The sequence below is a fragment of the Muntiacus reevesi genome, chromosome 2 (genome assembly GCF_963930625.1).
Source record: "Muntiacus reevesi chromosome 2, mMunRee1.1, whole genome shotgun sequence".
Lineage (NCBI taxonomy): Eukaryota > Metazoa > Chordata > Mammalia > Artiodactyla > Cervidae > Muntiacus > Muntiacus reevesi.
The window spans coordinates 174,379,251-174,401,784 of record NC_089250.1 but is presented as its reverse complement, the minus strand read 5'-3'; the positions used below and the strand labels follow the sequence as shown (position 1 = coordinate 174,401,784).

Below are 22,534 nucleotides of genomic sequence, written 5' to 3'. Positions count from 1 at the left end.
GCGTGGCCACTCCCTTGGGCGTCATGATGCTCGGCAGGGGATGAAGGCTCTGAGAAGTCCTGCAGGAAGGGCCTTGTGGGCGGGTACCTTTCCCTTCTTTCCCACCCGCCCCCCACTCCCGCTCTGGTTTCCTCCCTCTGCTTCAAGGCTCCAGGCACTGCCAGCTCTGCGTGTCTGGACAGGTACCCCCCATTTTGTTCCAGCTCAGGCCATCAGCCTTGACCAGATCTCTTACTTGCAGTTCAATCTACCGGTTAAAGGGTCTGCAGACCCCACCCCACCACTCCACGGTCCCCCCACCGCGAACCTGCCTAGGGGCCCAGCAGGCTTTTTGGATACAAATCAGCGCTTCCTGTGGCCGGAATGTCCCTGGTCCCCAGCACTGGGCCTGCCAGCCTTCCTCCCAGGGAGGGCCCCCCAGTGTCGCCAAGAGGTCTGGAAAGAAGCAGGAGGGGGCAGATCGAGAACATCCGGCCTGGAAGTCCTGCCCTGGGCCAGGGTGTCCCCCCGCACAGGAGGCTGGCCGGGCTGACCCAGGCTCCCCCGGCCCTCCCCCACGCCGGGGCTGGGGCTCTGAGGTCTCAGCTCTGTCTGCCGACCTGGTGGTCCCCTCTCCCCTCAGAGCCTCATTTTCCTGAGCTGCAGAACAGGTCGGGTCAACCCACTTTCCGTGAGAAAATGGGTGTGGAAATGCTAGAAAAGGCTGGAGTGGGGCCGGCCTGGCCCTGCTGCCTCCCCGGACCCTGCCAGCCGCCCCCGCAGCTGGGTCTCTCCATCCCTCCGGGGCTCCTCCGGTGCTCCTCCATCCCTCGGGAGCTCCTCTGGCTTCATTCCTGCTGCCGAGCTCCGTGCAGGCCAGTTCCTGCGCCTGGGACACTCCCCCCTTTCCTCTGTGACAAGCCAATTCCCACTTACCCTCAGGTCTCAGTTCTCATGTCTCCTCCCCAGGGCAGCCGTCTCCTGCCTCTGGCTCAACACAGGGGCCCCTCGTTCACCAGCTAAAGGGACTGCGGATCCCCTTGGGGCACTGTCATGGGGACAGTTTTGCCTTTGTCTGTGTTACGTGTATCAGTCAGGTAGGAATGCTAGCTGCTGTAACAAACAGGCCCCAGAGTTCCAGCAACTGGATCCAGCCCGCCAGTCTTGCTCACTACCCAGAGGCCATCCTGGTCAGTGATGACCTTCTGCCGGACCCGCATCGTCCAAGCTCCTCCATCTGCGGCCCCATCACCTGGTAAGTTCTCTCCACCCAGCCAGCAGACCATGGAGAAGATGGAGGCCGAGTGCACCCACCGCCTCCGTCGGCCACAGCAGCCCCCTGACCTGCGGGGGAGGCTGGAGACACAGCCCCAGGCAGCGGAAACGGCAGGAAGAGGAGGACGTCCGAGGGGCAGTGGTGGGAGGGGATGTGGAGAGCTGACTTTGGGGGAGGGGTGGGTGGCCCCATTTTGAAGACAGTGCTTTTCTGTTGAGTGGGGGGGTGGGTCAGAGGAGGGGTTTGAGAAGTTGGGGGGCAAGTTCTGGCCCCCACTGCTGTCAAAGATTTTGTGCTGAGAAGAGACTGAAGGTGCCACGCCAGAAGCAGAGGCATGGCTAAGATGATTCCTGGATTCCTGGAGAAACACAGGCTTGCAGCAGCTGGTGGCTGTGGAGGTGGTGGCAACGGTCAGCTTCCGGCTGGACTGGATGTGGGCAGGGAGAAGACAGGAGGCGAGGGTCATGCCCAGGCTTGCGGCCCCAGCCGCAGGACAGGACCACGTCGGCAGGCTGCGGGCGGGGCTGGTTGGGGGCTGGAAGGCCCAGGAGCGGCCGAGTGCAGGGGGCCCTGGGGCAGAGGCTCTAGGCCAGAGGGGCAGGGCAGGCGTGGGAGGGTGGGACCAGGGAGCAGTCGGAGATATGATAAGAGGCAGGACTTCACTCGGGGTGCTGCAGGGGCCAAGCCGGGAAGGGCTTGTTCTGCTGGCTTTCTGGAAGGATCCCTAGGCTGCGGGGGAGGGGTGGACTATGGTGGCCGGAGGACAGGAGGACGGGAGGGAGCTGAGGGAGACGGGCCCACAGTCAGGGGCCAGGTGTTGGTGGCCTGGACGGGAGGGGCCGCGGCGGGGAGACTGGGGGTATCCTGGCTGGGGGGCTGGAGAGGAGCAGAGCTGGTGGAAGGACACGCTCTCTGTGAGGAGCTGAAGGGGACACCCCACACATGCTGCCTTCCACGTCACTGTCCCCAGAGGCAGCCACGTGGCCAAGGGTGCAGCTTAAACTCCTAAGAGTCAGAGCTCTGGCCACCTCCCTCTTCCTTCTGAGCCCCCAGCCTCATCCAGCCCTGACCGCCACTTTGTGGCCATGGCCTTCGCCTGCCTCACTGGCTTTTCCAGTTCTAAATTCTGCCCTGGAGTCAGGAAAACCCACTTGGCTCTAGGACTAACCAACAGCCCAGCCGAGCTGGCAGGACATCATCACCCTTTGTCCTCTATCTGGAAAACCCCAGCAGGTCAGGGCAGCGGCCACGGTCTCAGGTCACAGGGGCTCCCTGTCTAGTACCTGCTTGCCCCTGGTTATGGGAAGCTCACCACCACTGGGCCCAGTCGCAGAAAGGAGTTGGCTCTGCACGGGAAGACCGTCTCCACTCCTTCGAGTGGGCACAGAGGCCCCCCTGTCCCCTTGCTGGGCCTCTATCGGGAAAACACCTTCCTTCCTGCCGTCTGGAGGCCTTGTCTGGACAAGCCCTGGGCCCAGACGGGTGGGCGGGGTCACCGCACATGTCTGGTGTCAGTGTTTCTGACCGGCTGTCCTCCCTACAGACAGGGTTCCCCGAGATCGCGGACGGCCGGGAGCAGCCCTGCAACTGAGGTCCCCACGGGGACCTCTTCCTTAATAACCTGGGTCTCAGATGCTCATAGTGGAAAACTGGGACACAGATCAGAACACCGAGACCCCCCAGGGGTCTCAAGCAGGGAGACTCCTGGAGGACGTCGCCCCACCGGCAGGGCAGCCAACGACACCACGCCCCTTCCCCGGTGTCCGCTGCCTCTTCCTTGAATCCGGAAGGTTCACGGGCCCGCCGGCAAGACAAGCCGGATCGGAAAGTCCTTCCAAAGGCCAGAAATGCGAGGGGCATTCCTGCCGCGCGCCCGGAGGGCGTGGGGGGTGGCACCGGCTGGCCCGCCTGACGGCACCCGGATCAGGCCTGTCTCCGCGCCCCAGGAGGGTGCGGGAGGGGGTTGGAAAGAAAAAGCGTCGAAGCGCCTCCGCGGGACCCCGGGAGGGAGGGGCGAGCGGCTGGAGGGGCCTGGGCGGGGCCTGTGGGGCGGGGCTTGCTCGGACCGAAGCCTTGCAGGGCCAGGCGGGGGCGGGGCCTCTCCGGGGCGCATCCTGACTGGAGGAGTGGTGCCAGGTGGGCGGGACCTCGTGGTAGGGGGCGGGGCTTCGTCGGGGACAGGGCCAGGCGGGCGGTCTCGGGCCGCGCTCCCGCCGGCTCCTCGTCCTCCCGGGGCTCCTCGGCCGCGTCTCCTCGTCCTCCCAGCGTTCGGGGTCGGGGTTCTCGTCCGCCCCCCGGGCTCGGGCCGGGCGGCGGCCCCCGGGAAGCGCTGTCCTAGCTCCGGCCCCGGCCGGGCGGACGCCGCCGCCCGCATGGCGGCCATCAAGGCGCTGGAGCAGTGGTGCCGGCAGCAGTGCGAGGGCTACCGGGACGTAAGCATCACCAACATGACCACGTCGTTCCGCGACGGCCTGGCCTTCTGCGCCATCCTGCACCGCCACCGGCCAGACCTCATGTGAGTGCGCCCGCCGCCCGCGCGCCGCCGGGGAGACCGAGGCCAGGCTGCTCGGGCCGGGGGCGGGGCAGTGAGCTGCGGTCGGGACTCCCGGCCCTGGCGGGACGCTCCGCAGGCTGCCCCCGGCGGTCTCAGTTTGCCCGACCACCAGATGGAGCTCGGCCGGAGCCAGGACCTCCGGCCGCCCCCGCCGGCTTAGTCAGTCTGTGACTCAGGCCAGCGACCTGGGCTCTGGCCACAGCCAGCCTTCCTGGCCGGTCTCCCTGGGAAAGGGCCGGCACAGTTGCCCTTCTGGGCCCTCTGAGACCCCCCACTGTCCTGAGACCCAGCCACCAGATCAGGGGTCCTTACTGATGGGAATGACTGTGGGGTGCTGCCCCGACCCAAGCCTGTTTAGGCGCCTTTAGGAATGCAGCCCCGGGTCATTGTGGGGGAGGGGCCAACAGAACTGAAAGCTCGAGACCGCTGGTCCAGGTCCCACTGGCCAGGCCTCAGTACCAGAGGGTGATAGGGCCAGAGGCAGGAGCCCCGGGAGGTGGGGAGGCCTGGGGACTAGGTCGTCTCCCCCAAGGAGGGTCTCGGAGCCAAGGCTGGGAGGTGGACCCTGCCCTGCTGCCAGACCTTGTCCCCGTTCTGGGCCCTCCGTCTGTTACTCAGTCAGCAAACACTCTTTGGCTGGGACTGGGACCCAGCTGGCTGGGACAAAGCTCTGTGCTGTGAGGCCCTGGCCCCCCGCATCATGAGAATTCACAATGAGTAAAGCTTCCCGGGCGGGTTCCTGGGCTGGCCAGACAGAGGCTTGGGAAGGGTGTCCTCAGAAAATGCCTTCTGGGAAAGCAGGGTGTTTCAAAGTTCTCCCCGAGAAGTCGTGGGTGGAGCCAGAGGTGGGTGGAGCGGGTTTTCCAGGGAGCCCGCGGATGGGAGAAGCCCGAGGCTGCACCTCCCACAGTAAGTGCTGCCCTCAGGGGTCTGCTGTTCAGACCGAGGCCCAGGGAGGGGGCATCCTTGCTTGGGGCACAGAGCATGTCGGGCAGAACCAGGGCTGGCACATGCCCCGTCCCCCTCCACACCCGGATGTCCCCTGTACCCCCGGGGACTGTCCCCAGGCCCTCTAGAGGGAAGCTGGTCTTAAGAAAGAGGCCCGCAGGGATTTCCTCCTGTAGCCGGGGGTTGTGAAATGCATGTGTGGAGCTGGTGGGCCGTGCTCTCTGCTCCCAGCCCCGGCCTAGGGATGTGCCTTGGTCGTCCTAGGAGCCAAATATCAGGGCAGTGAGTGTTCCACACTGAACAGCTGAAGCTGGGCTTTGAGGAGTGGGCTGGGGCCTTGGAGACTGGGGCATGGACTAGTCGTGGAGGCTGGGGCAGGCAGTGTCCTGGGGAAGGCTGGCTGGTGACTGAGCCCAGGAAACCCAGATGGGGTCAGCGGGAGGAGTCTGCCATTGGCGGAAAAACCGGCGGGTGCGGCCCTCTGCCAGCCCCTCAGCCTCAGGACACTGCGTGGGTGTAGCTGGAAATCTGGGGCCTTTCCGAGCCCCGGGACTGCCCATCTGTTCTCAGCTGAGCTGGGGTTGGAGGCCTTTGTGTGTGTGTGTGTGTGTGTGTGTCTGTGTGTGTGTGCGCGCGCAAGCCTGTCCCAGCATGCACTGCCCACAGGTGAGCACAGGCGTGCATATGTGGGTGTGTCCCCGTCCTGGCCAAGCTGGTGTCTTACAGCCGTTCCGATAACCGTTATTGAGTGCCTGCTGTATACTCAGCACTGCGTACTGTGCAAGGAGGGACTGATGTAGAGACAGACAGCAAACAGACACATGGACAGAGGCTCCGGGCAGCTCCGGGGGTGGTGAGGGTGGGGCAGGGGCCGCTGGGGGGAGGAGGAGGGGTAGAGTAGCCACTTCCTGCTGGCTTGGTGTCACCTGCCCCCATTGGACTTTCAGCTCCAGGGGGTGGGGATGTCTGCTTTGTGCACTGCTGTGTCCCCAGTGCCTGGAACTATATCTGGCATGTGCCAGGCGCCCAGTAGCTAACAGCACGCAGCTGGAGGTCGGCAGATGTGGCTGGTGCTTGGGGCCCAGCAGGTACAGCTGTTGTTGCCAGGTGAAGGCTCTGCAGGCGCCTGGGAGCAGCAGACAGGGGCAGAGGCGGCCTGTGACCACAGAGGCAGGGATGGAGGCATGTGGCTGCAGCCGGGGAAGGCCACCGGAGGCTAGAGGGACATGGAGCTTCCGCAGGGAGCTCAGCCCTGCCGACACCTTGATGTTGGACTTCCGGTCTCCAGCGTGGAAGGGAGTAAACATCTGTTACTCTCAGCCGCCCTGTTTGTGGATGTTTGTCACGGCAGCTGTGGGCAACGCGTCAGGCTCCTGTACGTGGCGGGGCCTGGAAGGGACTCCAGAGCTACTAACTGGTGGGATCCCATGAGCGTGGGCCCACGTGCGTCACGGGCCTCTGTCTGTGCCCTAAACACCCCTATGCCACCTCTGGTTCCAGCCATGCCTCTGGGCAAGGGGGTGGCCTCCCCAAGAAGCTCTGAGCTGTCCCGCCGGCCCCGTGGTGCAGGACAGGGAGGAAGCACGTGGGAACTTGGCAGCGTGGCTGTCCTCCCTGGTCAGACCTGGGTGACACTTGCCCCCTCCCTCCCCATCCTGTGAAGACCCCCCGGCTGCAGGAAAGTGGACATCCTGTCTCCGTGTTTCCTAGCTTTGCCACCAGGATGGCCTTCCCTTTATCTCATCTCAGGCCTTCCTGCTGCCTGTCTCCTCCTGGCGCCCAGCGGAGGAGCAAAGCCCTGGAGGAGGGGGCGCTGAGCCCGGCAGTGGGTCCTCACGGCGGCGCTGCCCAGCGGGACCTGGTGTTCCCGTGTGCCCTGCGCTGGGTGGGGAGGCAGGCTCTCTCAGCCGTCTGTCCCTGCCCCCAGCCCGCCTGCCAAGCCCACCCTGCAGCTGCAGCTTGCACAGCTGGGCCTGGAGGTGCCTGGCCGCAGGGTCTGCTTCCCGACTGACGCCACACCTGCCCGGCAGCCAGGTGAGCTCAGGAACGGCTCAAAGTAAACACTCCCGTTCCGCCTCCAGGCAGTAAACCTGTGGGGCTGGACCTGGAGGGACCAAGGATCCAGGAGGCAGGAAGGCGGGCGGGCACGGTGCCAGGGCGGGAGCCCTTCCCAGAGGCAGGGCTTCCTTCTCCAGGGCCTTTGGGGTGGGCGGGCTGCTGGAGCCCACCCCCTTGTGCTGGGCAGGAAGCCACCTGGGGACCAGGCCCTGGCTCTGGCCTGAGGGCTGCAGTTGCCGCCTTCTGGCTGGCTCTTCAGGGTGCCCGTGGGAAGAGGCTCGGGTCTGAACCCCCGCCCCCCCCCCCCCCCGCCCCGGTCCGCCGCTGCAGGAGCCCCAGGTTGACCCCTCTTGGCTGCGTCTGCTCAGGTGGGGGTTGGTCTGCTCCAGCTTGGGAGAGACCTGTAGCTGGACGGCAAGCAGTAGGGCGTCCTGGGACCCAGCTCCACGCGTGGGGACCACACCCCGCCTCACCCCGGTCCCCCAGCTCCGTCCGCCCTCCCCCGGCCTCTTCCGGGGTGTCTGCCTTGGTGTCTCTGGCCCCAAACCAGCTCCCCCCGCCCCAACACTCTCTTCTGCCCTATGGCCTCTCCCATCTTCTCCCTGGTGCTTTGGTGCCCACGTGTCCCTCCGTCTGTGTCTCGGTCTGTCTGTCCGTCTGTCCCCCCCTCTGCTCCCTGCTCCTCTTCCCCGCGGGATTAACCCCAGATGTGCTGGGGGCACCTGGAAAAAAGCTCTGCTTCTGGCATTCCCCACCCCCATCCCAGCCCCAGAGCCCACCCCCACGCAGCTGCTTTCAGTTCCAGGAAATAAACAGTGTGAGGTCAGCCCTCCAAGAATTTGGAAGAGGGTACACCCTCCCAAGAGCCCCCGGGGCATTGGAGGTCAGCAGCCCTGCTCAGCTGTGGCCACGGGGGGCAGGCCGGCAGGGGCTGTGTGTGCCCGGGCACTCGGCCAGGCTGGGTGCCGGCCAGGGCAGGGCACGCAGACCCAGCGAGTTCATTCATTCGGCCAGTGTTGCAACAGTGAACAGATGCCGCAGGGGCCGCTCGCTCAGCCAGCACTAGACAGAGGAGCTCATCAGCGGCGTTTATGGAGCACCAGCTGTGTGCCTGGCCCCAGCCAGGGACCTTGGAGTCGTAACAGAACATCCATGATTTTATCGTTGCTGTGGTTATTTCATTTTTATTTTTGGCCACACCAAGTGGCTTGTGGTATCTTATTGCCCAACCAGGGATTAAACCAGTGTCCCCCCACCCGCCACCAGGGGAAGCACAGAGTCCTAACCAGTGCACCGATGGGAAAGTCCGGGAACATGTCTGATTTACCTGGAGGGGGGGGGGCGGTGCTCCGGGTCCCTGCCCACTGGTATGCAGGTTCTGACCCCTCCAGGCCTTAAACCAAAACACAAGCTGGCGATGGGCCTCCCTGAGTCAGATCAAGGGATCAGCCCGCAGGGCCTGTTGGACAAGGTCCTGCAAATGGCAGCTGAGACACAGAAGGAAGCCGCCCCAACGGCCCGTCCAGGAGCCCCGGGCGGCTGTCTGCGGGGCCAGTTCCCTCTGGACCTCCGCCCTGGACAGGCGAATGCGGTCTGCTCCCCGAGCCTTCACTCTGCGCCTCTCTTCGTCCATGTTTCCAGTTTAGAAGGACGGCAGGCCTTTTGGGTTAGGGCCCCCACTGACTTACCTTGATTCTCTCTGTGAAGTCCCTGCTTCCCAGCAGGGTCACGTCCTGAGGTCGTGGGGGTTAGGGCTCCAAAGGGCCCCTTGGGGAGGATAATTCCGCCTGTCCCAGGGGATTCGCTGGCGGCCTGGGCTGGGCGCTCCTTGGCGCTCTCTGAAAGGGTTTGCGAGGCCTCTCTGACTCTGGCCGTTTCCACCACCCTGCTGGACCAGGGCTATGCTGGCCAAACCGCCTGCCGAGGGGGCCGTGAGCTCAGGCTCCAGGAGACGGAAAGGGGTGCTCTGCCTGTAGGGAACAGCATGAGCCAAGGCCTGGAGGCAGGAGACAGGGAGTTTGGAGAGAGCCGGGTCTGGGTGGGGCATGGTCGCTGTGGGCCTGACCAGGGTGGTCTGGCCCAGCCAAGGCGCCTTTGGGAGGCAGGTTGGCTTTGGTGCTGAGGGTGGTGGCCTGCAACATGAGTGGAAGGGCGGTTCTGCACGCTCTGGCTGGCACACCTTGAGCCTGCTCGGCGGGGCTGGCCCCGAGTCATGGGTGCCTCGACCTTCCCTGGGTTCTGAGACGCTCACTCTGGGTCTGCAGGCGGACAGGGTCCTGCGAGCAGCTGGCTGCCCTCCCCACAGGACAGAGCCTCTGCAGCCCCCCTGGTGGACCGAGGCCACCGCAGGGGGTAGATGGCTTCCTTCTGCTTGTTTGGAGACAAAACAGACCTTGTTATCCTGCCCTGCAGTGCCGAGCATCTTGCTGAGGACACGGCCGTTTTGGTCAGTGACCCAGGGCAGATCTGGAGAAGAGATTGGGCTTTCAAAGGGATGGTTGGGGGCGGCGGGAAGGGGGTGCTCCCGAGCCCCCAGATGCTGAGGTCAGAAGGGCCAGCCTGGCCCGGAGTCCCCAGGCGATGGACGGAGCCCGGTCAGTCCTCAGGCCACGGACGGTGGGGGAGGGGAGGCCAGGCCGCCACGCCCACCTTCCCGCCCCGCCGTCATTTGTCCCCGCAGACAGGTCTGCACAAAGCACGTCTGTTCTCCCGGGTGGTCTCACATCTGGGACACGTTACCTGGGAGGTGGGGGTCCAGGTGAAGGCCGGGAGGGTCCCGAGGAGCCGGGCAGGGCAGTGAGCAGCCAGAAGCCCGTGGGCCGCTCCCGAGTGGGGCCCAGGGCCGCCTCAGTTTCCTCACTTGTGTGCCCGGCCTCCCCGGGATGTCAGGGGTCGGGGGTCCGTGCACGGTCAGGGCTGGGAGCCAGGGCCTCCCGGGCCGGGTGGCTACGGGGTCTCCTCTCCGCTTGTGACCCTCCCAGCTTCGAGCCAGCGCTGTGGCCGTCAGCAGCTGTGGTCGCCGGCTCGAGCAGCACTGGGGTGCAGCGCTCAGCTCTCTGCTGTGCCCCGAGGCTTCCGGAGCAGTTCCCCCCAAAGTGGCGAGGCTGCCGCCCAGCACGTGGACAGACAGATGGATCCGTATGTGACCAGGCCTCCCGGAGGCGTCGGGCCACCCAGCTGAGCATCCAGGGCCGGGCCGGCTGCCTGCTGGGGCCCGGCTGTGTCTTCTGCCCGGACTGTCCTCCCGGGGGTGCCATGTGGAGTCCCAGGGCCCGCCTGAAGCCGGTGCTAGGCTTCTCCCCCTTCCGGAGCGACCTCTGTGCCTCGGCTTCTCCAGGCCGGGCCTGGGGCCCCTGCACACTCATGGGAAAGTGCAGGGTGGGGGTGGGCATGGGGGCTCTGACATTCTCAGCCGGGAGGGTCTGCCCCCCTCAGGAGGACGGCTGGGCACTGGTGGGCACGCCTAAACCTCAGACGCCAGGACTCGGGGGCCTTGACCCTGCTCTGGTCCTGTCCTGCTGTGTGGCCTCGGGCGTGTTACGGAGGCTCTCTGTGCCGCGTCCCTGTCCGTGAGGGGGGCGTGGACAGAGCCTGCAGGTGCGGGGCAGTTTTGTACGGAGCCGAGGACAGCAGTGGGCTGGGTTCACACAGGGAGCGAGGGGAGCCCGGAGCTGGCGTGGGGCCCGGCCTGCCCTGACCACTGGGCCGTGCGCACCTCCATCTATGGGGCCACTGGCCTCTCGGGACCCACAGGCCTGTCAGCTGCCTGCCAGGGGGCTGCCTTCCCTGAGCGGGGGCCTGGCCGGGCTGACCGCTCTGCCACCCGGGGCCTGCTTCCAGCCACACCTAACAGGCAGCGCGGTGCTCGGGGCTCGGCCTCCACAGGGCGAGAGGTGAAGGCTGCAGCTGGGGGCCCGTGTGGGCCGCGGGGGCCCGGGTCGGTGGCAGCGCTGCACGGCCTCCCCGGGCCAGAGCGGGCCGGAGCCTGCAGCCTGCTGCCCAGCCCCGCCCTCCTCATGGTTGCCGTGTGACCCGGTTCCTTCCTGGCCCCCACCCGGGCCTCGGTTTCCCCCTCCCCCCAGGCTCTTCTGGCCCCTCCCTTTCTCGGACCCTGAGCTGCTTTGAACACCAGTGTTCTTATTTTCCAGAAACTTCGATGCTCTCAGGAAGGAAAACATTTATGAGAACAACAAACTGGTGAGTGCCAGCTGGTGCCCCCCGGGCCCGTGTCCCAGGTACCCTGGTGGAGTGACATCCCCAGGGGCTGCTTCAGGGTCGCCGCTGCCCACAGGTGGTAGGGGAAGGGCCAGCCCACGCGGGGCGACCCCCGCTCTCAGAGCAGCCCTGATCTTGAAGCCAGGTCTTCCCGGTCCGTCTTCTTGGACCCTCCTTCCCACCCGCAGCAGAGCAAGGGGGAGCGGGCCAGGCAGGGCTCTGGGGGTCCTGGGATGGGCCTGCTCTCAGGCTAATGGCCTCAAGTGCTGCCTGGCCCTTCCACCGTGGACCCCTCTGGGCCAGCCTCAGCTTCTCTGCTGCTCAGCGAGCTCCTGACTGCCCACTGACGCCCAGCGTGCCGGCCCGTGCTCACCACGCTCCCTTGCGGGCCCGTCCGGGTGCAGGCCCCGCTCGGCGTGGGCAATGGGAATTTAAACATAACTTAATTGATGTGAAATGAAATGGTGTTTTCAGTTCCTCAGCGGCGCTGGCCACGTTTCAGACCCTCACCAGCCACGCGTGGATGGCTTGGAATGGGACGAGGGTGGAGGCTGGAAAAGAAAGAGGAGGCTGGAACAGAGGGAGAGGCTGGAACAGAGGGGGAGGCTGGAACAGAGGGAGGGGCTGGAACAGAAAGAGGAGGCTGGAACAGAGGGGGAGGCTGGAACTGAGGGGGAAGTCTGGAACAGAGCTGGAGGGGAGGCTAGAACAGGGAGGAGCCTGCAGCAGCAGGCAGCCTGGGGTGTGGGGAGAACTTGGCTTTTTCTCTGAAGGCTGTTGTTCTGGGAGCTGCCCCTGGTGCCACAGGGTCTGTGCAGGGCGGGGGGCAGCCGGAGGAGCCAGATCCCGCCTGTGTGTTGAAGGAGTTAGAGGCAGTGGGAGGCCTCTGTATCTGGCCTGGAGGGGCCGTCACTGCTGGGGGGCTGCAAGTCTGCGGGCCCAGGAGCCTCTTGGATGCACAGAGACTGGAGGAGTCATGGTGGTTTAGGGGAGGACTGGAACACAAAGGGGGGGCCCACTGGGCAGGCAGGAGGGGGGAAGCAGGAGGGGGGAGGCCGGAAGAGCCCTCACAGCGCAGAGCCGGGCAGGGGCGAGGAGGCGCAGAGGCCGCGGCCAGTGGGGAGCCCCTCCCGCCAGTGCCCCTCCCGCCACCCCCGGCTTTGGCTCCTAGGACACGGGGCCCTGTTGGCCTGGGAGAAAGCTGCCCCCCTGACCTGTAAGGCCCGTGTCAGCCAGGGGCGCACAGGTTCGCGGGTGGGGACCATTGAAGGGTCTCCACGGTGATGGGCTGGAGTCCCTGAGGACCAGGGCCCGGACTGGCCCCCGGCTCCTTCAATCCTGTCGTCGGGGTGTGATCCCCGTTGTACAGAAGGGTAAACTGAGGCCAGGGAGCCCAGGCAGGCCGAGGAGACAGCGAACCGGAACCAGACCTTTCTGGGCTCCAGGCGGTTCTGCTGCCTCGGGCCCCTCCCCCTCCTCCGGGGGGAGCTGGTGGTCTGGCCCAGGAGGGTTGGGGTCTCCCGGTCCGCCCCTGCTGACCGCCGCCCTCCCTCAGGCCTTCCGTGTGGCAGAGGAGCAGCTGGGCATCCCGGCCCTGCTGGACGCCGAGGACATGGTGGCCCTGAAGGTGCCCGACCGGCTAAGCATCCTGACCTACGTGTCCCAGTACTACAACTACTTCCAGAGGCGCGCCCCCGGTGAGGCCCCGCCGCGTCCCGGGCCTGCAGGTGACCCCCAGGCCTCCCGTGGCCCCCGCGGACACAGGCTCGCCGTGCACCTCCCTGTCCGCGGGCAGACCCACCCGGCTCTCCCGTTCCCCTCCGGGCCTGGATCTGCCTGTCTGCACCCCTGGGGTCTGTGCCCACAGCTCTTGCCTCAGGCAGCGGGGCCGACCCCATGTAGGCTGTCGGGCCTGACGCGGAGACCCCCCATTTGGTGCTGACGGTCAGCTGGCCCTGGCAGGTGCAGCTGCGAGCAGGCTGGACAGGGAGGGGCTGGCTCGGGGGCCGTCACTCCGGATACTTCGTGTAGCAGTACCCCCGCCTCCCGCCTCGCCTAGCCTCACTCGGGCTCAGAAATCCCCGGATCGCTCTGGGCTCAGGGCCAGCCTGTCCTAGAGCCCCACTCGGTGGGGAAACAGAAAGTCCCTATTCCCTGACTGCAGAGCAGGGCTCCTGGGGCTTGGGGGGAGGTGGAGGGAGTGGGGGCGGCCAGGCCCTGCTGGGAGTGGAAGCCGTCGGGGCCACCCCCCGCCCCCGCCCATGCCCCCCACTCCAGCTCCCGAGCTGGCACCGGCACCTCCAGGGAACCCGCACGGGGTGGGATGGGCCTGGACTCTCAGAGCCAGCGTGCGGGGCCTGGGCCCTGACCCCACATCTCATGCCAGCTGAGCGCACGGCCGGTGTCAAAAGGCCCCCATCCGACCCCAGTGAGGAGCCGTCTGGAAAGAAGGCCCCGTCCCAGCCTGCCCAGCCCACACCCGTCCCGGCCCGGGGACAGCCGCTGTCTCCAGTCAGCCTAAACCGCACCGTCCAGCGGAAGGATGGGGGCTCAGAGGGCCCCCCGCAGAAGGCTGTAAGCGCCCCGCCCCTCGCTCTGGTTCAGGGGTTCTCTGTCAGCTTCCCCCAAGCAGGGCTCTGGGGCCTGACTGCGCCTGGGGTGGGGCGGTCCCCCTGGGGCCCAGATGTGGCCCCAGCTGCCCGCAAGACTGGCCCCCTGAGCTCCTTCAATGCTGTGTGATGGTGGGGGTGTGATGCCCACTGTACAGACGGGTAAATGGAGGCCAGGGAGGCCCGCAGGCCCAGCAGGCTGCAAGCAGCTGCTTCGCCCCAGCCCTCCCCCGCCCATTGGGCCCGGAGGACGCGCAGTGCGTCCTTTGCTCCCAGGCTGGCCCTGCGAGGTGAGGTGGAGACAGGATGGGGTAGGCGGTCACTCCAGGCTTCCCCGCCCCGGGTACTGGGAATGGGGTTGGCTTTCTGCACCTTGGGGTGGGAACGGCGGTGTTGGAACCTGTCCTGATCCTCAGGGGCCCCCAACATCAGCCCCCAGCCCCCCTCCCCTTGGGCCAGGCTGGGTGTGAGGAGGGCGCGGGGCAGGCAGCTCAGCGGTGCCCACCCCCAGGGCCAGGCCGCGGGGGGCTCCCTCAGCAGCACCTGCGGCGTCTGCGGGCAGCACGTACACCTCATGCAGCGCCACCTGGCGGACGGGAGGCTGTACCACCGCGGCTGCTTCAGGTGGGCGCGCGTGTGCACGCCGTGTGCGCATGTACTCGTGTGTGCATGCCCTCGTGTCTATGTGCGTGTGCATGCACTTGTGAACGTGTGTACTCATGTGTGCGTGTGCACTCGTGCGTATGTGCGTGTGCATGCACTCGTGTGTGTGTGCACTTGTGAGTGTGTGCACTCGCGTGTGCATGTGCACTCGTGTCTATGTGTGTGTGCATTCACTCGTGTGTGTGCACTTGTGAGTGCGTGTGCATGCATTTGTGTGTGCGTGTGCAGTTGTATGTGCATGTGTGTGTGTGAGTGTTTGCACATGTGTGTGCCTGTGTGCACATGTACATCCGTGTGTGTGCTGATGGGTATGTGCACTTCCCAGGGTGTCCACAACCCTACTGAGGGCCTTGGGGGAGACTACCTCAAAATGATTAGGGGATGGGGTGTTTCTTGAGTGACTCGCCAGGCACACAAGGGGACACGGGATGCACATGTGTGTGCTCTGGGGAGGAAGGAATGAACACGCATGTGGTTGGAGCCTCCCCTGGTCTCCCCGCCCCGCCCCCCAGGTGTAAGCAATGCTCCGGCACGCTGCACTCGGGGGCCTACAGGGCCACAGGAGAGCCCGGCGTCTTCGTCTGCTCCAGCCATCGCCCCGAAACCGCCTCTGCCAGCCCCACGTCGCCCAGCCTGGCCTCCAGGTGGCCTGGAGCCACATCCACAGACTTGGAGACCCCTGGAGGCCTGAGGAAGACGCGGGAGGCGAGCGGACAGAGAGACACGGGGCCAAAGGCCAGGCTGCCCGGCTGGGACCCCGCAGCGGGCAGTGTGTCTGCCAGAGGTTCCACTCCAGCTGCAACCAACCCGCCGACCCCTACCTCATCCCAAGTCCCCACAGGGAGCCCAGCTGCGCCCAGGCCCATGGCGGGCCCTGCAGGGGGTAAAGCCAGCACTCACGTGACCAGTAGCTCCCTGACGATATGGCCGTCACCAGCAGGCAGCCCCCGGCCCACTGGGACCTCGTGTGCACCGGACCCTTGCCCGGCCACACCGCACGGCTGGGCCACGCCCCGAGTCACAGCCCCCCAGACCAAGCTCAGTTCCAGGCTGGCATCTCCGGTACCAGCAAGCACCCCAGCCTGGACCCCGTCGTCCTCTAAGACCCAGCAGGCCCGGGAGCGGTTCTTCCAGACCCCCGGAGGCACCCCCGGCCCTGGCCCGGCTGCCGCAGACACACCTTCCGGGGACAGCCGCAGGGAGCAGGCGCTGAGCTTCCTCCGCAAGGCCCTCCCAGAGCTTGGGGCGCCCGGCAGGTGGGTGCAGGAGGGGCCTGGGGCCCAGCGGGGTCGGGGCAGCCAGGGAGGCGCTCGGGGCTCCGGCCCTGCCTGGCATGTGGCACCGGGGTTGCCCGTCCCCGGCCTGTTTCCCGACCAGGGTGTATGGGGCCTGAGCCGGCCACAGAGAGCCTGGTGGCACAGGCAGGGTCCGCGGCTGGCCCTGTAGAGCTGGCCGCGTGTGTGCGGGGTGCCTGGCCGCGCTCAGTCCGCCGTGAGGACACTGTGCACAGATGAGGGAGCGGGGCCACAGGTGGTCCGAGCGTCGGCGGGGCTGAGCACAGCCCAGCACCTTCGGCGCGTGGGTCCCAGGGCAGGGGGTGGTGGGTAGAGGCGGGTCTCCGTGCTCGCATCCTGGGGCTGCTGGACAAGCAGGGCCTGGGTGGCTGCAACCGCAGGCGTTGTTCCTTCACAGAGCTGGAGGCCCTGGGTCCAAGCTCCAGAGGTGGGCAGGGCTGCGCCCCAACGCAGGCTCGCGGGGCGCTCGTGGCCCCCGTGGCCCCCGGCTCGTCTCTGCTGTCTTCACGGGCTGCTGTCTGTCTGTCTGTCCTCTCCTCTCCTTTTCCCTCTTGTCTTTGGCGTCAGGGTCCCCCCCCCTATCCAGGATGAACGAGTCCTAGCTTGATCTCACCTGCAAAGAGCCTGTTTCCAAATAAGGTCATGCCTGGAGCCCCGGGGCGGGGGGGGGGCGGGAAAATGGGGGACACCGTGGCGCCCAGTACATGCTGGAGGGTCCACGCCAGTCCGGTGACAAGGCTGCACCCACCACCCAGAGCTGCACCTCCTGTCGGGGGCGCTCCTGGCTCAGAGCTGCTGACGCCGGCAGGTGCCAGGGCCTCCCAGGGCGGGTACGGGCAGGCAGACCCCCTGCCGCCACAGCGCTGAGGGGTGTCCAGAGCTCTCGGGGGCCGCGGCTGTGTGAGCGCTCCCGGGGGAGCTTCCCTGCGGGGAGCCCAGTCTGAGGGGGCCTGGGGGAGAGAACTGCCTTGCCTGAGGGGCCCAGGGCCCCATTTCCTGCCCGAGTGCGCCCCCCGGGGACGCGGTGGCCGTGGGCAGGCCTCGTGCATGTCACTTAGGATGGAGTGCATATGCCACGGTGCAGGCCTGGCTGCTCCATGCAGGCCGGGGGGTCAGGGAGGGAGGTCTGGGTGCCGCCCTCCCCCGCGCCCTGCACGTGGTGCCTCGGGGGGTGTTCAGTGCCAGCTGACCCCAGGGCTCAGAGGAGGGTGGCGCGTGCCAGGGCCAGATGCGATGCCCACACCCGCGGTGGCCCTCCAGAGGGTGGGCCTCAGGAAGCGTCTCAGGGAGACGAGGGGCTGCTTACTGCCTGGGGGTCAAGGGGGCTCCCACCCCTGCTGACACCCGTGCCCCCCTACAGGTCCCCCGCCGCAGCTGCCCCTGCTCCCAGCTCCCATCCCAGATTCGAGGGGCCTGGAGCCAGTCCACTAGCCAGGGTGTCACAGCCCACTTCCCCACAGACCCTCAGCCTCACCACGAGGACGGGGCCGCCCACCGCCCCAGGTGTGGGCAGCTCCTCACAGTCGTCCCAGGAGGCCAAGAAGGGCCCAGCTGTCTCCTCTGGGGCCGTCGGAGCCGGTGCTGGCTCCCGGCCGAAGCCAGAGGCCCCGCTGGGCAAGGGTAAGAGCCCTGAACGGGGCAAGGGCCGGGCTGTGGGTGGGGGTGGGGTCCCTGGGTCCCCGCGCCCAGCCTGCCGCTCTGTTCCCGGCCTGTGGTCTTGCTTCACAGCCCGGCTCCTGGGGGCCCATCTAGGGGGCAGTCACCTGCTGTCCCAGCCCGCCTGCCCCGCCGCTCCGTGGTGACGGCGCCCGGCAGGGTACCCCTCCCGTGGGAGATGCACCCACAGCCTGTGTCCCTCATCACTGCCCCGAACTGGCCACGGGGGCCCTGTTCTCTGAAGGCCCCGAGGCCCCTGGACTGCCCGGGCCTCGTGTTCCGGACGCTTTGCTGCAGGACTGTGGACCTGGCTTTTTCTGGGCTCCGGGGCTGCCCCCGAGGGCACCCGTGGGGTCACTGGGCGGGTCAGAGAACGCAGGGCCCAAAGCATTCTTCCCACTCATTTGTGGTTGAGCCCCCGACCCGAAGGCCACTCTGCCCGGAGCCGAGGAGGCCTGCAGATGGTCACCCCACACCCGCGCAGGGTCCCCAGGGCTCACACGCCCTGTTTGGCAGCAGAAGCAGGCAGGGACCCCCCCAGGCACACGGCACAGGGGGGAGTCCTATGCCCAACTCAGCGCCCCTTCCCAGGAGCCAGGCTGGCTGTGGGGGCGCCCGAAGGTGGGGCGGTGGGAGGAGAGGGAGGGGCAGCCTTTCCCAGCAGAGCCCTCGCTCCCACCCAGGCCCGGGCGCCAGCCCCCAGGACAGCCCAGAGGACCGGCCGGCGGGGTGGAGGGCCCGCCTGAAGCCCGTGGAGAAGAGCCCTGCGCACAGGTGCGTGCGGTGGGCTCCCCGGGGGTGCCCAGCCTCCCCCACATGCAGCCAGGGCAGGCACACAGCAGGCGCTTCTCACAGGCCAGCCACACAGCGGCTACTTGGCACCCATGGCAGGGCCGTGTGCCATTGGCCCGTGCGGGTCAGCTGTGGAAGCAGAAGTCTGCGTGGACAGGCCACGTGCCCTCGGGCCACTGGACTCAAGGGAGTCAGACGGCTCCAGGGAGGGTCCCCCAGCCCTCGGATCCTCACTGAACCAGCCTGGAGGCCCCGGGGAAAGAGAGCACCTGATGTGTGTCCCCCCAGGGCTGACCCCAGAGCCTGACTGGGACCCCCACTCACTGCAGGCTTGGCAGAGAGGGGCGGGGAGGGCAAGAGGGCCACTCCAGGTCCGCGGTGCGGGGCAGCCGCCTGTGTGAGCCACGGGGGACCCGCCCTCATACACGCTCCAGGAGGCCCGTGTGCCTCCGCTGACCTGCCTCTCTGCCCAGGGCCCCAGAGCCAAAGGAGCCTCGGGTCCTGGGAGAGCCGCGGGCAGGTGACGCAGCCGGGAAGGCCTCCGGGAGCTCCGCGAAGGGTATCCGCATCACGGTGACCTCCGTGCAGGTGGACAGGACGCCAGGCGCGGCCGGCCCCGGGGCCAGCCTCCCAGGTACTGCCGGCCAGAGTCCCCCGACCCTCCTCAGCCAGGCAGCCCCGGTGTAGCGGGCCCTTTCCCCGGGGGCAGAGGAGCCGGTGGTCCTGGTGGGCGGGCGTGCGTATGTGAGGTGTGACTGCATGTCTGCTCCCAGCCGCGCTCTGCCTCCCCAAAGCAGGTGCCCGGTGTTCTCAAGGGTCAGCCTTCTGTCCCCTTCCCCTCCTGTGGACGTGGCCAGCCAGGCAGACGTGGATCGTGGCCTGACACCCGTGTGGGCGCCCCTTCAACGGGGCCCAGCTCAGGAAAGCAGGAGGGGGACGGCCCGGGCCTACCGGCCTCACACGTGGCTCGTCCCCCCGCGGGCAGCCACATCTGCGTCTGCATCACCTCTCAAGAAGCTGGCCGTCCCAGCCAGCCTGGATGCTTCTGGCGACTGGCTGCAGCTTGAACCATTGAGGAAGGAAGGCCCTGCTCGGAGCCAGAAGGAGGAGGAGAAAGGCCCTCCCCAAGTCAAACCAGGTGAGTCCAGGGCACACCGCATTCCTGCCTGGGGTGGCAGTTGGAGGGGGCTCCTTTGGAGAACATGCCCCGTGGAGCTTTGGAGGATACATAGGAGCTCATGGAGCCCAGAATGGAGGAAGACAGGCCTCCAGTGCCAGCAGGCTCGAGCACACCCGGGGATGGCTGGGCTCTGTGTATCTGAGGTGGAGCTGGGGGTCTGGAGGGTCTGGGCTGGGCCCCAGGCCCTTCCGACGTGTAGGGACTGCAGGACGGGATACGGGCCCTGCCTTCCTCCTGGAGCCTGAGTCACCCTGGCAGCGATGGGGCGTTTGCTCCCAGCGCCTTATGGGAAGGACGGCTGGGGTGCTGGCAGGTGTCCTCGCTGCCGACCTGGAGGAGGGCAGGGCCCGGGTGGGCACGGTGTCTCCCAGGATGTGTCTGCCAGCTCGCCCCCTTTGGGCACCAGAAGGGGCTGCTGGGCCTGGCAGGCATACCAGGATGCCAGGGCGTCCTGGGGGCAGAGCTGGGTGGGCCCCCTCTGGACCACGTCTGGGTCACGCTGGGCCTGGTTCCTGAAGAGGCTTGTCCTGCCCCTTCCCCAGGGAGGCCCCTGGGCCCAGCCAGCGTAGCCGCTCCACCTGCCAAGTCAGCAACCTCCCCGGTCAGGGTGAGTGGGCTGGGGTGCGGGTGGGTGAGGAGCTCATCCCCGAGCCCACGGCCACCCCCCACCTCTCACCACCCCCTCATCCCCAGCTGCACGCTGACTATGTGCCACCCGAGATCCAGCGGCAGGTGCAGGACATCGAGAGGCAGCTGGATGCCCTGGAGCTCCGGGGTGTGGAGCTGGAGAAGCGTCTGCGAGCGGCTGAGGGGGGTGAGCGCCCCTTTTCCTCCCCCGGTCGGGCCTCCCCTCCCCGCCCAGCACCCTGACCTGGCCTCAGGCAGCATGGCCCTGGGCCCCTTGGCCCGCCCGCACCCAGCCCGCTCCTCTCTGTAGATGACTCGGAGGACGCCCTCATGGTGGACTGGTTCCGGCTCGTCCATGAGAAGCAGCTGCTGCTGAGGCTGGAGTCAGAGCTGATGTACAAGTGAGTGTCTGGCCGTGGTGCCCTGGACGGGCCTTCTCCGTGCACGTGCATAGGTGCACACACAGGCATGCACATGGACGTGCTCATGGGCGTCTACACAGGCGTGCTCACGGGCGTGCTCGCAGGCGGCGGGCTCACAGCCACCCCCCCCTCGGCAGGGCCAGGGACCAGCGCCTGGAGGAGCGGCAGCTGGACCTCGAGGGGGAGCTACGCCGGCTGATGGCCAAACCAGGTGCGTCCACCCAGCGGCGCGGGGCGGGGGTGGGGCTGAGGGGCTAGGGTGCAGGCTTCCCCGGGCCCTCGGGCTGGCTGCCTGGCTGAGCTCTCAACCTCTCTGTGCCTGGGTTTCATTCCTGGAAAGTGGGGGCAGTTCTAGCACCCCTCCTACGGCAGTGGTGAGGGTTGTGTGGGGCATGCAGGGAGCAGCTGACGAGAGTCTGTTGGCGTCATGGTCCCCACGGCTGAGTGCTGGGCTGTGGGTCTGGGTCCTGGCAGGCCCACCCACCCGCTGTGTGCCTACCAAGTCCGTGGAGTCTGGGACGGGTGGGCGGTGGCTGTGACAGCTGGGAGGGGCCCACAGCGCCCGCCTCCCATTCAGGCGCTGTTCACTCACTCCCTCAGCCAGCGCTGCCCCTCACAGGCCCAGGGACCCCCCTTCTCCACCGGGGGAGGAGCCTGACCCTTGAGGAGTGGGGACACCGTGTCCCTGAGCAGGGTGGGGTCAGCAGGGCTCCGCTGACACCAGCTGTCCTTGCAGAGGGTCTGAAGTCCCCCCAGGACCGGCAGCGGGAGCAGGATTTGCTGGACCAGTACGTGGACACGGTCAACAACCGCAGCGACATCATCGACTTCCTGGATGAGGACCGGCTCAGGTGAGGCGGTCCAGGGGGGTCCGGGTAAGGGGGGTCGGGGTGGAGGGGTTCCAGGTGAGGGGGGTCTGGTGAGGGGGGCTCAGGACCTCCCCTCCTGATCAGCCGGAGGAGACTCACCCTGTGCATTTTGCAGGTGGGGCCCGAGGCTGAGGGTGGGCCCTGCTAGGCAGCCTGGCTAGGAGGGTCTTCCCCAGTGAGGCCCCTGGTGCATCCTGGCCCTTCCGGCCCCGGGTCACTGTCCCAGGTCCTGCGGGGCCGAGAGGCGGGGACCTGCGCCGGGCCGGAGAGGGTTGTTCCGTGCTGTGGCCCGCGAGCAGGTGGTCAGAGGGCTGGTGAGGTCGGGCGGTGTGGGGGGGCCCGCACCCCCGCCGCGTGCCCTCACGGCCGCTCTGTTTCAGGGAGCAGGAGGAGGACGAGGTGCTGCAGAGCATGATCCAGAAGCTGGGTGACTGGGGGCGCCGGCGCGGGGGGCGAGGCCGTGGGGCGGGGCCAGGCCTGGGGGGAGGGCGGGGCCCTCGGGGGGCGGGGCCGGGGAGGAGTGGGGCGTGTGGGTGGGAGGGGGCGGGGCCAGGCCGGGTAGGGGGGGAAGGGCGGGGCCCTCGGGGGCGGGTCCGGGGAGGACTGGGGCCTGTGGTGGGGAGGGGAGGGGAGGGGAGGGGCGGGGCGGGGGGAGGGCCGGCCCGCGGGGTCGCAGCGGCGCGCGTCAGGAAGGCTCACCGTGAGGGAGTGAGTCCCCCTGGCTTGAGGGGCCCCGTGGTCGGGGCGAGGGGAGGCTTCGTCCCTCAGATGTGCCCAGCCAGGCGGGTGCTCTCAGGGCAGGCGCTCAGCGTGTCCCCCTGGGGAGGGCGGCGGGTGGGCTCTGCTGGGGCCCCAGGAGGCCCCGCGAGTGGGAGGCCGTGGGGAGCCGGCCTCCAGGTGGGCGAGCGAGGCCCCTGTGTTCACCCCCAGACCTGCAGAGGAGCGGCGAGGAGCAGAGGAAGAAGCCCAGGTTTCGCTTGTCCAGCATCTGGTCCCCCAAGAGCCGGAGCAGGACCCCCGAGTAGCCGCTGGGCGGCGCTGCAAGACCCTCGCCCGCGGGCGGGGTGGGACCCATGCTGCCCGCTCTGCGGGGTCCGGGGCGCCTCAATAAAGAAACTGACCTGTGTGGCCTGGGCTCCATGTCCCGTCTGGCTCTGAGCTCCTGGGCAGCACAGAGGTCTCAGCCACCGTCCACCTCTGCCGCCGCGTGGACCGGCGTGTGTCCTCGGGCGCTTGCTGCCTCTCTGGGCCCTCTGGGATGGGCCTGCTGGCTGCTTCCTGGCCTGGCTGCGCAGACAGGCTGATGTGAGCCTTCCACGAGCCGGGACAGGGCGGGATCTCTGCAAACCGCACCCCTTCCTGGGGATCTCGGTCTAGATCTGTGACTTTGA

General features: G+C 67.5%; 1 protein-coding gene across 3 annotated transcripts; it reads left to right on the top strand.

Annotated features, from left to right (window-relative positions):
• The first annotated feature begins 3,433 nt into the window (after positions 1–3,433).
• MICALL2 (MICAL like 2) lies at positions 3,434–22,271 on the top strand. 3 transcript variants are annotated; one of them, XM_065923668.1, is made up of 17 exons: positions 3,434–3,770; positions 10,964–11,012; positions 12,586–12,727; positions 13,417–13,604; positions 14,151–14,263; positions 14,815–15,558; positions 16,958–17,217; positions 17,937–18,027; positions 18,519–18,679; positions 19,031–19,183; positions 19,768–19,832; positions 19,919–20,039; positions 20,163–20,253; positions 20,412–20,485; positions 21,011–21,125; positions 21,531–21,570; positions 22,074–22,271. In XM_065923668.1, exons 1-16 carry the CDS (start codon positions 3,628–3,630, stop codon positions 21,556–21,558), a joined length of 2,538 nt encoding a protein of 845 aa, XP_065779740.1. In that variant the 5' UTR covers positions 3,434–3,627; the 3' UTR covers positions 21,559–21,570; positions 22,074–22,271. The 3 variants fall into 3 exon arrangements, with proteins under 3 accessions (XP_065779740.1, XP_065779738.1, XP_065779741.1); XM_065923666.1 differs by having other exon boundaries at positions 21,524–21,570; XM_065923669.1 differs by lacking the exon at positions 3,434–3,770 and adding an exon at positions 7,883–9,261 and having other exon boundaries at positions 21,524–21,570.
• Positions 22,272–22,534: the final 263 nt, after the last annotated feature.

Coding starts and splice junctions, on each gene's coding strand:
- MICALL2 (XM_065923666.1), top strand. CDS start 3,628: ATGGCGGCCATCAAGGCGCTGGAGCAGTGGTGCCGGCAGCAGTGCGAG. Junction 18,028..18,518: donor GAGAAGAGCCCTGCGCACAG/GTGCGTGCGGTG, acceptor CTCTCTGCCCAG/GGCCCCAGAGCCAAAGGAGC. Junction 20,254..20,411: donor GAGTCAGAGCTGATGTACAA/GTGAGTGTCTGG, acceptor CCCCCTCGGCAG/GGCCAGGGACCAGCGCCTGG.